The sequence below is a fragment of the Crotalus tigris genome, unplaced genomic scaffold (genome assembly GCF_016545835.1).
Source record: "Crotalus tigris isolate CLP2741 ecotype Arizona unplaced genomic scaffold, ASM1654583v1 scf7180000018565.659758, whole genome shotgun sequence".
NCBI lineage: Eukaryota > Metazoa > Chordata > Lepidosauria > Squamata > Viperidae > Crotalus > Crotalus tigris.
The window spans coordinates 578065-590488 of record NW_024097078.1 but is presented as its reverse complement, the minus strand read 5'-3'; the positions used below and the strand labels follow the sequence as shown (position 1 = coordinate 590488).

At 38.0% G+C, this 12424-nt stretch overlaps 1 protein-coding gene across 5 annotated transcripts in view; it reads left to right on the top strand.

Annotated features, from left to right (window-relative positions):
* The window catches only part of DNAH7 (dynein axonemal heavy chain 7), a 160283-nt gene that overhangs the window by 1679 nt on the left and 146180 nt on the right, over positions 1–12424 (top strand). For all 5 annotated transcript variants that reach the window (XM_039354619.1, XM_039354618.1, XM_039354617.1 and 2 more), the window contains exons 2-7: positions 4409–4474; positions 5607–5715; positions 8405–8552; positions 8727–8805; positions 9053–9233; positions 10132–10204. In XM_039354619.1, the coding sequence (XP_039210553.1) occupies positions 4409–4474; positions 5607–5715; positions 8405–8552; positions 8727–8805; positions 9053–9233; positions 10132–10204 (656 nt within the window). The remainder of the gene's footprint in view (positions 1–4408; positions 4475–5606; positions 5716–8404; positions 8553–8726; positions 8806–9052; positions 9234–10131; positions 10205–12424) is intronic.

Sequence of the window (12424 nt, the reverse complement as noted above, 5' to 3'; positions counted from 1 at the left end):
TATCAGTGGCTGAAAAATAACCATAACATCTTCTAGAAATGTGTTCTCTCTTTGTTTCCTGGAATTGTCCACTATTTACAGTAGGATAAGATGAAGTGGAGCTTCTTGTGCAGCTGGTCAGGGAATTCTGGGAGTTGATGAAGAGTTACATCGTAAAGTTACTGAGACAGAGAAAACTGCATTAATAGGTCTTTTTACAGCCCTAGTTCAAAGCATGATTCTGGTGGCTTCCTCTGATGTTTTATCAAGTGTTTATTGGTTACAGTTACTCTGTCTAGATATTCTTCTGAATTGTCAGATTTACACAGCTTTCACTATTCTCCTTTTCCCAAGTAGTAGCTCAAGGGTTACTTATAAAACAGGAGAAAAGGATAGAAACACTAATCAGTAAAATATATGTTTATATGAAATTTAAAGTAGCAACAAAGAAGGAAAAAAAGATATTGTAGCTCCGAGTTGAATTGTGGAATACTTTCTGCTCTCTGAGTCTGGTTGCTTTTTTGCAGACATTTCATTATCAAGCTAGGTAACACCATCAGTACTAGAAGGGAATGGGGTTTACTGTCTGTTTATGTACATGTTGTTTGCCCTGTCAATGTTGGTGAGAGTGTTCTTGGTGATTCCTTGATTAGGCTGTTGTTTACTGTTAACTTGTTTGCCTGAGTTGGTAGCTCCTTGATTGAGATATTGTTTACTTCTTGATTGTTGGTCTAGTATTAATCTTGATGTTAATTTCTGCTTACCTGGTTGATTCCTGGTGAGAAGTTGTTTTGGCTTTTTGTTTCTTTTTGGGCTTTTTGATTGTCTCTTTTGAACCATATGTAGATGTTTAGGTGCCTATTGATGCCTGATTTGTCAGACTGCCAGGCTTTCAGAAATTCTCTAGCATTTTTGTATTTCAAAACACATGGACAACTTAAACATAGTTTCAACTGGGAAACTGTGAGCAACCGAGACCAAGCCAAGTTCAAAACACAGAACTAAACAACAGAGATTAAGCAGAAATTAATACCAAGATTAATACTAGATCAAACAATCAACACTCCCATAAGCATGTGTTTTACTGACAGGGCAAGCCAATAGTATATAAAAAGGGAGCAACCCCCATTCCCTTCTAGCACTGATGATGTTACCTAATTGGGTAATAAAACATCTGCAAGAAAATGATCAAGCTCAAGAGAGCAGCAAGGGCCCCATAGGAAAAAAAAAAGCTCAAATATAAATATATTTTAGGAAGTGAGGCTGAGAATCAATTGCTTGCGTCAAAAAAAAGTGTCTTCTATTGCTGATGGAATACCGATAAAAAAGGAACATGATGTAGCCTTTTGGGTTTAGGCTACTAAAGACAGCTTGTTGGCCATATAAGGGGCTTGGGGAAAAAAATTATTGTGGGCCACACTTTATGGAGGACAGTATATTTTTCATGGCAAATCATAAATAGAGCAACTATGAAGAATGTCCCCTTGACAATGGGTGGCAAAGCTGCAATGGGATCATGTAAACCTTGAAGTAAATTTTTAAATCTTGTTTTTAACTGTGAGCATCCTAAAGCTATCTGCATATTGCTGAATTGTTATTTACTTAGTTGCAACTCACCCCTGGCCAAATCAGGTTGTTACCTGCCTCTCTCATTTTTTTACTTTCCTGATCTGCTTCAATGATATCTTGCTTGCAATAAATTTGAGACTAGTGATTTTATTTAGTATAAAGTGAAAGACATATAAATGAATTTTCCCCCTTGATGGAAATTACTGTTTAAATCTGTTAAAAATATCCACACATTAGAAACTAAAATCCAGGAAGAGGCTGTAAGAAGATAAACATCTCCTTAGAAGAGTTGCTTTTTAGTGGGAACCAAAGTTGGAATGAATGCATGTGTTAGATTTCAACAGTAGAGGGCAGTCTTTCACCAATGTAGTGCCAATTGCTTTAGCCCAATGTTTTTTTTGGTATTACACTAGAATATGCAGGCGTTATTATTATTTTTTTTTTTTGACGGCATGATTTTTGGGGGTGGGTGTTGTTTCGTGTAGAATAAATAGACTGGATTATTTTTTTTTAATGCTTCCCCCCTTTCCTGTGACATTTACTTAAATATGCATGCTGTTTGAGGAAGGAGCAGGTGGTGTAGCCATATTTGTTGAAGGAGACTTTCATATATTTGTCTCATTAGTGGGAAGTTGATTGCAGGATGACGTCCTTGAGAAAAACAAAAAATGCAGCCTGAGCCCTTTAAAGTCATACATTTAAAAGGAATCTAATCCGCTGTGCAGCTGTTCATATAATTTTTGAATTAGTTTCTGAAATGTAAACTGAAGCAGATAGTTTGTAAGGAGGGGTGTTGTTGTCCTCACAACATCTTCAAGTGCCAGAGTCTTTTTCCTAAAGGCATTTTGAATAGTGTGGAAGCAAGTTATCACAATGGGATGCATTTTGGAGTAAGGAAACCGAAATTGGTTTTCTTTGACAATCATGGAATACACAAACACTTAATAGAGAATAAAGTATTTTAAAATCCACATCTTTTTTCATAAAATCATTTGCTGCGTTGTTAGAATACAGCTTTTAACCCCATCCAGTTGACCCAAAAGTTTTCCCCTCTAACATCAGTCTGTGAAGTAGACTGGCGGTCCCCAGCCTTTTTCGCAATTAGGGAGCGGTTTTGTGGAAGACAAATTTTCCATGGACTGGGGGAGGGGAGGAGGGGCGTGCAACCTAGATTTCTCGCATGCAGAGTTTACAATAGTGTTCACACTCCTACGAGAATCTAATGCCTGATGATCTGAGATGGAGCTGAGGTGGAGATACTAGCGTTGGGGAGCGGCTGCAAATATAGATGAAGCTTCACTCACCCCACTGCTCACCTCCAACTGTACGGCACAGTTCCTAACAGTGTGTGGCCCAGGTGTTGGGGACCCTTGATGTGGACACTGAATACCTTTTCTTAGTCCAATGAAGTAAGGATGCAATGTGTGGTTCTTTGGATCAGGTTCAGGCAAACTGGTGTCCTCCAGATAAGAGGAACCACAACATTCCATGTGCTTCAGCCTGCTTGCCCAACGGCAAAGAGTTCTGGGAGCTGCAATCTACAAAGTTGCTTTACCACTGGATGTTGGGATGATAGGTTTGTTTAGTTCCCCACTCCAAGAGTGGATAGGATTCTGACAAGGGGAGGGGATGGGATCAGACATTGGATCCTGTGTTTGGCTCTAGATGCCTCTATGGGTGAGTATTTCTGAGCCCGGAAGCCTATGAAAGCTCTGGAACAAGGAGAGCTGGGGCTGGGCAGAACCCAAGGGGGAGAGATGGAAAATTCAAACAAACCCCAAATCCATCCCAGCCCCCTACCTTGCCCCCAAGCACTTTATGCCTATGATTGATTTTGCTAATTAGTTGCCTTGTTATATGGTGCTTTTTATATGTTTTTTTTATTGTGTAAATTGCTGGGAATATTATCTAGAATGCAGTTTGTACTGAGCACTCACATCTCTTTCGGTGGGCCCCAGAGAGGGCTTTGCTTAAAATTTGCATTTGATGAATTGATTGTTACTCAGTTGGGTCTTCCAAAATTGAACCGTTTATAAATTAGCAGTTCCTAACCAGCAGAAGGGTCCCAGGATTAAGTATAAATAGAGGGAATTTTCCCAAGCAAAATGCTTCCAAGGCAGCAATCCTGCCAATCATATTAGAAAATTTTTTGGGGTTGACACGGGTTCCTTTTTTTTTTGTCGTCGGTTTGAATTGATCATTTTCATAAATTACTTAACCACAAGGGTGTAAAATTGGCTACTAGAAGCAGCAAAACGTGAGCTTTCTGTGCACCTTTGCTATGATATAATGGTAATAATACATAATGGTCCCTGCCTGGGTCCATTATATAGTCCATCGGACTGGGGCATTATATGCGCTATGGGCCCCACCTCCTGGCTTTATTATTAACAGAGAGATGTCTTGTTTTGTATATACGCAAATTAAACATTTTAATGTTTTTTAGTGTTTTAAGGATAAATTTTTTTATTGATTTAAAATGTTTTTAAGATTTTAAATGTAATATATGCTTTTGAATTGTGAGCCACCCAGAGGCTTTTGCTGAGATGGGCGGCTATAGAAATTAATCAGTCAGTCAAACAAACAAATAAACATCTGGACTTTTGCAGCCCAGATCTGGTAGTTCAAGTTTACAAAAAGTAGAGCAGGTACTTCTGCTCTTCCCTGAACACAGAGAAAAAAGATGGTGTAGTGTAGAGCATGTTATCAGTACCAGTACAAGCCTATCTATGTTTATTTAGAAAGAGTGTCTTAATGGAATTTACTCCCTAATAATTGTAGTCTGCATTATATTTTAAAATTTCAGATTGAGAAATAAACATGTATGTTTTGTTCTATCTACTGTTTGATCCTCTTACAGCCCAAGCCGCCCAACAAAGGAAAGTTGGAAAATATTACTACAAAACTTTTTCCACAAGCAGATAAGGTATTTATACATATTGTATAGATAGCTAATCGCTGTAAACCACGCAAATCATGAACATTACTGTTCTACTCTGATGCACATTAACATTGCTAATCTATTCATGTTTCTATTCTTGACTATCCTCAAAGAACTATCAATCAACAAGGTTCTTCCCATATTCTACCCTAACAACAATCTTGTAATGCAGGCAAGGATGGCTGGTGGTCACCCAGCAATTTGCTTACTAGCACCCTGGTGGTGCAGTGGTTAGAAAGCAGTAATGCAGGCTAATTCTGATGACTGCCAGCTGCCAGCAGTTTGGCAGTTTGATTGTCACCGGCTCAAGGTTGACAATCCTCCCGAGGTTGGTAAAATGAGGACCCAGATTTTTGGGGGCCATATGCTGACTTTGTAAACCACTTAGAGAGGGCTGTAAAGCACTATGAAGCAGAATATAAGTCTTTATTACTAATGCTATCTTCCTGGTGAAAGATGCCCTTACCCAATGGAAAACAATAGTAATGACTTTGATAAGATGCCCGCCCCCCAGCAAACATTTGTTCTTGAGAGAAAATTCAAAGTGGTTCCAGTGTTTACTTCCTTTGCTAAGTGATAAAATGTATTCACTTCACCTATACGGTAGAAAAGAAACTTCGAGCTCTGTATTGTATGTGTACTAATTCTACCACAGGGATCGGCAGGCCCATTTGTTGCGCCTAAAATGTGTTGTGCAGCCATTTAAGGAGTGCAAAACTCTTATTTACACATATGCACATTTTTCCATCTGCATTTTGCCTACCTATTTGAAATTATAGTCTTTATTCATACATATTGAACTTCTCTGTTATTAAAATATGAATTAAGGTGCAGGTTTGGACATTAGACTACTCATTGTTCAATTAGCAGTTGCCTGTGATTGCAACTGGGTCAGAACTTAATCAGTGTGAATTGTTGTAAAGAGAACTACCTACTTTATAGAACTGGTCCCATAAGATCTTTATATCTAGATTCAACACATTATATATTAAAAGAAAAGAATTATTCCCCCTCCCCTTTTTTGCTCACTAACCTGTGAAGCTCCTTTGCAAGACTTTGGAAAAAGATTTTACCAAGCATCACTGCCAGTTGAGAAATCCTGGTCTCTGTCTTTCAGATCAGCTGTAAACCACTGTGGCATCAGAACCTGCCTTCGTTCCATCTGCGGCGAGATCAGGATGCTCACGTTCCAGAGCAGTTCATGATAAAGAATGAGCTGTCACCAGGTAAGAATAAACCTGGATGTTTGGAGTGGAGGTGAAGTTATATAAAACCCAAAATTATTCATAAAATACCACTTATGGTTTCTTCTCTCTGTGAGGGAAGAGAAAAGTCTGGTTGAGCATTGAGGATTCACCTTTCTTCTCTTTTTTTTTCTTTCGTAGAGGAGAGAGTTACCATGTCTGGGCTGCAAACATCTGAATGGCCACCAGATGGGATGAAGGAGATGACTAATCTTTGCCGCCATCTAATGGTCATCTTATTTTTATGGCCCAAATATGATGGCCCTTCACGTTTCATGGATGAAAACTGAATTGGCTGGCTGGGCTTTGAAGGAATTGTGTGGTGATGAGGCAGAATAATTTGTGTAGGAAGGAATTGGACGAGGCACAACAAATGGCTGAGTTCTTAGGCAAATTTGCATGCCTTTCTTCTTTTCTCTTAGAATTGCCAATGAAAATTTGATAATTTAATCAAAGTAATTTAATTTACTTACCAGGACAACTGATGTTGCCAAGACCCGACAGTGAAAATCCAGAAATCTCACATGTTTGCGCAGGAGTGGTAATAGTATGTGTTGCAGTGAATGAAAGAGAGAAAGTTGTTTGTGGGTAAGAGAAAAAAAAGTGGGGAGGAGAAGGAGAATCAGTAAAGCAGTGTTTCCCAGTTTTGGAAATTTTAAGATGAGTAGACCCCAACCCCCAGAATGCTGAAGTCCTCACATTTTGAAGTTGCTAAGGTTGGGAATAAGTTTGCTGTAGACACATTTAACATTATTATTAACTGGAGATATATTTGCTTGTTAAAAAAAAGCCCTTCTCATTGTGCTCCTTTCTAACCCTAATATCCTGCTTGGGTGATAGAAAAAAAGGATCATCTTCTTCACATCACAGAGTTGTACTTCTGCCCCGAGGAGATTGCGACCTCTTGTATGATATTGATGGGAAGAGCTGTAAGAGAGATAAAAAAAAAAGAAAAAACATATTTGGACTCAGATATAAATGCTTGATGCCAAGTCTCTAGGATCTGAAAGGAGAGGCTTATTTCTGAGATCCTTACCTCATTATTTATTTGCTTGTTTACTTATTTATTTAAATAATATAAACAGTTGCCCAATTTAGACAATGTGACAGCTTACAAGAAGGCAATCCAATCCAAGCATTGATGGGCAATCTGGCTTACATTTGTATCCTCTCTTGATGGGATTGTGCTTATCCTGTACTCAGTTCCAGGTTTGTTGTAATAACCAAGTCTTAAAAGTCTTTCTAAAGGCCAGAAGATTTGGGGGTAATCAAATATGTGTGGGTGGGTTGGATGTTTCTGTATCTCTCTCTGTGTGTATGCAATTCTAAACGGTAGGTGTTCTGGATCATGTAACCCTGACTGGAGCATGTAGATCTGTATGTTAGAATGTTTGGCATTTATTGGGTTAAGCGCTGTCTCCTTAAGAGATGGCTTATGGGTAATGTAGTTTTAGCTAGTTAGGTATCCCATGGTAACAAGTATTTAGGAGGAGCCACTAAAGTTCATCACATGATATCATGGCCATGTGCCAGTTTGGAATGCCTTTGTCTGAGATAAGCATGGGACCACTGGAGGACTCAGATGGTCTCATTCCACGTTAGAAGTTGGTGTGGAGGAAGTATTAATTTCTTAATCCCAGATCATACAGATAACTCAATAAGAATGATTATAAAACAGACATTTTATTCAGAAATACTTGCAGTTATGGTTGTTGCTTCTGGATAATATACATCTGTTCATCCTTATAGGTAAGAAATTAATACTTCCTCCACACCAACTTCTAATGTGGAATGAGACCATTTGAGTCCTCCGGTGGTCCCATGCTTATCTCAGACAAAGGCATTCCAAACTGGCACATGGCCAGGATATCCTGTGATGAACTTTAATGGCTCCTCCTACATACTTGTTAACATGGGATAGCTAACTAGCTAAAACTACATTACCCATAAGCCATCACTTAAGGAGACAGCGCTTAACCCAATAAATGCCAAACATTCTACCATACAAATCTACATGCTCTAGTCAGGGTTACATAATCCAGAATAGTAGGTGTTGCTGCTTCAGGAAAGACATGCCTTCTGGATCCCATCAGACATCACTCTTAATGAAGGACTGATCCTGTGAGTGGGATGAGTAGCTGCTTTGAGGACAGGCAGTTTAGGGGCTGCAACCATTTCTGCACAACTGGGCAAAGGCAAGGCTCTGTTTTTACTGATTTCTCCATCTCTGCCCTCCTCCTTTCCTGGTTCATTGTTATTCTGGCTACTCCCCAATCCTCCCTCCTCTGACTACAAAAAAATGAAGTCCTCCTCCTTTGCAATCTGATAGGTCCTTTTCTCTGCTACCAGCAACATTGTTCCTTCCTCTGATGGAGGAATGGATTTAGTTTCTCTTAAGGGGCCAGGGCTTAGGATATCACATGAGTGGAGGTTCCTGGTAGGCAGCTAAGGCTTTCAGAGCTCTTGTTGTTTGTGCATTTAAAGAAGTTGTACATCTACACCTTGAACTTGTTGATGCAGTTGACAACAGCAGACAATTCAGAAAGATGATGGACTACTCTACCTTCTATTCAAAGAAGATGGAATTGGTTGTACAATTTGATAGCTATATTGCATGTCTGAGCCTGTGCCAACCAACCCCCCATAAAATCTCTCATTTTTCCTCTATAAGGAGAATATTTGTCTCAAAGACCCAAGAAACGCAAGGTAGAAGAGATTCCAGAGACTGATCATGGGGCTGGACCATCAAGTTCAAAAACAAGACCTGACGTTAAAAAAGATCGGGAAAATTTCAGAAGCGCACTAGTTAATATCATCATGTACGTTCTTTTGCGTTATAAGATTACAAAGCTGCTTTCCTTCCTAATTGTGATACATAATTATTTTTAAAGCTTCAGTAATATTCTCTTGGTTTCTGAAAGAAGTCTGAATTAAGATCAGTTTGCAGACTGTTGACTGAAGGTGGATGATAACAAATTGTGTTTGTTTTGTAGGCAACCAGAATCCATTTCAATAGAAGAAGCAAAACCTGGCACGTCTGAGGCCGCAGCTGCAATAGAAAAAGATATTTTGGTAAATCAGGTCATGATTTCTTGATGGAAAGATAGGGAGGGTTGGAACAAACATCCGGTTTAAACAGAGGCAGAATGGAAAGTCAGGTTCACTATTCTCATGTATCTGATAATTGTGTGCATAATTGACATTCACAAATGTTTCCATTCTTTGGGTTCCAAATCTGCATCATTAAAACCAGACATAATGTGGAATTCAAATGGAACTCACCCTCATATGCCACTGCTGTGCTTTTCTAATTGTGCAGAAATATTACTATTACATTCGCCATGGAATAGATACAGAACATGTGGCCCCAATGGACGACTCATGGCTGGAAAATGTCTTAGCTCTAGTACCCAAACATTTGAAAGTACTCAGTGAAAGTATCTACACACTCTCAGATGAAATGAGAGAGGACTATCTTCTTAGTGTAAAGAAAGCAATAGGTATGGAAATAATAATTTATTTGTTATTAACTGAATCAGAAATGCAGGCATGGTATTATACTTTTTTTTTTTTTACCCAGTTAATTTCATACAATATTCTGGAGACCCCTATACTTTCTCAGCAGCATCAATTAAAATATGATGGACCAACATTCCAGAAAAGCTTTTCACTTTTGGTTTCCACCAGCTTCAAACTATTACTGACCACCCCATGTAATGGCAAAGCATTGGAGGATTAGGATGCTAATTTGCCGGGAAATGCCATTTACCCAGAATTTATACCCAGGATCTTTTCTTACATAAATTTTCTTTGGCATCTTACAGAATTCCTCTTCCTTATAATGGCTTTGGAAATGGATTCCTTCCTCAAGATTGGAAGTTTGAAAAAAAAAATAACTATTTTAGCCTATAGGACGATAACTCTGAGTAGAGTTATCTGTACCTCTAAATGGATATTATTGTTGGTAAAGATGTCTTGGAAGCAGGCATATATTCAGTTAAAATACATAAACAAACAGGTTTTCTTTGGAAAAACTTTGTGAACTTAACTTTTATTTCTTTGTTGGCAATTCTTACCACTTATTAGGGCACTGTAAAACTTATTTCTAAGTAAGCATCAACAGATTGCAGTGTTAGTATTTTTTTTAACTAACGGATTTTATTTTATTTTATTATTATTTTATTTTATTTTATTTTATTTTGCTACTTCAGCCCTTTTTGTAGCTACTTCTGCAAAACATTCAGAAATAAACTGTTTTTTTGTGTCACATGTTTTCAGCTTTTCCTACATAACACCTTTGAAGTCTTTAAAAATAATTGGTTCAATTCCTTTGGCTGTTTTTATGCTCTGCTGAGCTCATTTGTGTTCTGGTCTGTTTCTTTTAATACCTTTTTTTAGTTGACTTTGTTTTAAGAGATCCCAGGGAAAAGGAGGAAGCCAAGAAGCAAGTTCTTCCACCTCATCGTCAAGAGTAAGAAAATGCTATTTCAACATCTTAGTCTGCAAAGTATTGTATCACAGGCAAAATACTTGAAGCAGTTGGGTAAGAACGCACTCTTCTGCATAACTAGAATAGGCCCCAGTGAATGCTGCATGTCTTCCTTCCATGTCATCATGCATAGGACAGCCTTTTAAAATCCTTCCTTCTATGAGGGAGATGGTTGGTCCAGAAATTTGAAAAATAAATAAGTAAAAATATATACATAAAATAAAAATAAGTTTTTGTTCACTTGATTCACAGCTGCCTATTCTACTTATTAGGAGATTGCGAAAATCTCCAGTGGAATCTTTTTCCATCCGCCTACTTCCAATTGTTTAATCAGAGGTGTGAAGTTGAATCTGGGGGTCTTTGTTTTACATGCGTAACATGTACTGGCATATCCTCGGTCAGCAGACAGAAATATGGTGAGGTTAAAAACTCGATTTCTGAACAATTTAAGGAAGATTGCTGAATCAAAAGATGGTACTGTTGATTAGAAAAAAATATGACAGGTTATATTAGACCAAATATTTGTCTGATGGCAATAACAACACTGTAACCTGTTCTAATCAACAAACAGTCGAAAATAGTAAACCTGGAACTGCAGTGAGCCTAGTGCTTAACTATTGTTATCACTAAAGGCTTAAAGTCCCAATGCAATTACACTTCCATCCAAGTTTACTAAGGACACTGTCCTTCTCTGAAGTCTCACCGACTTACTAAGTTCAGAGAATCTGTAGACTTTGATGTTATAAAAGAGAACACAAGGCCGTGCCAGGGCAATGTAATTTTCTCCTCTAAGGAATCTTAGACTCATGCTGCAGTGCTCATGTAAGATATATGAATTCCTATTCTAATTCCAGATTGAGTAACACTTTAGTGACTCATACTAAATGCCAATTAAGTCTAGATGCCAATTAACCTTTGATTCATGTATTTGTAAACAACATATTCATAAGGCAAAAGTATATAGTTCAGATTTTTTAAGAAGCAAGTAGCTTTTACCCAGAACTCAGAATGCTATATGCTTAATTACAATGTTTTAAGAATCTATTAAAAAATTCCTTCCTTCCCTCCTTCCTTCCTTCCTTCCTTCCTTCCTTCCTTCCTTCCTTCCTTCCTTCCTTCCTTCCTTCCTTCCTTCCTTCCTTCCTTCCTTCCCTCCCTCCCTCCCTCCCTCCCTCCCTCCCTCCCTCCCTGCTGTTTTTTTCCAAAAATGGCAAAAAAATACCATCCCTTTAGTTAATTTTGTATTGAATACTATAAGGATTGTTGTTGCAAAATGAAACAAAATAGAGATACTATGTTGGTTGAAGTTGAAATCAGGGCATGTTAAGTCAAGTATACTTTTAACTTTTAACTGTATATCACCGAGTGTCTCTCTGTGGGATGGGTCTAATTTGACAAATATAATAACCTAAATATGTATACAATAAGAGAACAGAATCATAAACCTTTGAGAATTCTAGTTTGCTTTTATTAACAGCAACAGATTTTTTTTTTCAAGAAAACAAACTGGCAGTTATATATTTTATGATGTGAGTAATAATACATGAAAAGGGCTTTCCCCTTTTCATGTATTATTACACACCAGGCAGCCCATTATCTTCTTTTCCTTGCTTTTTCAGAAACTTTCAGGCATGTGGAACTCATCTGTTGGGTGTCTTTATGGGAGACAATCCAGCAATCCAAAATGAATAGCCAGAATATATAGAGGCATTACCAACAGGATTTTCCATCAGTGCTTCTCCCCTAGCATGTCTCTTTGCTGGGATGAAGGCTTAGGTTTTGTGGTACTAAGTTGGGTGTAGATATTTCCCTTGTTATTTCCCTTATTATCAACCAGACTCCCCACTGACTATTTTTAAACTATGATTTTAAGGAAATCAACATACTGGTGAGTTGGAAAGCAATCATTTATTTGCTGGATCGCACAATGTCCCACTGTGATGGTGGAAACTATTTTGGGAATCTAAATTGTTTTCTAATCAATGGATGGTTTTTGACTAGCCATGTCCACTCTTGCAAATATTTCATAAGAAGGTAGATTATGAGGCAGCCATTTTGGTAGTGTATTACCAGATGTCCTCAAGTTATCAAATGTTCTTCTGTTCCAAGAGTTTGCTTGCTCTAATCTTGATTATAGAGAAAGCCCAATATAAAAACCTCTAATTGGATTCAAATCAGATCCATGGAAACAGCATGACTGGT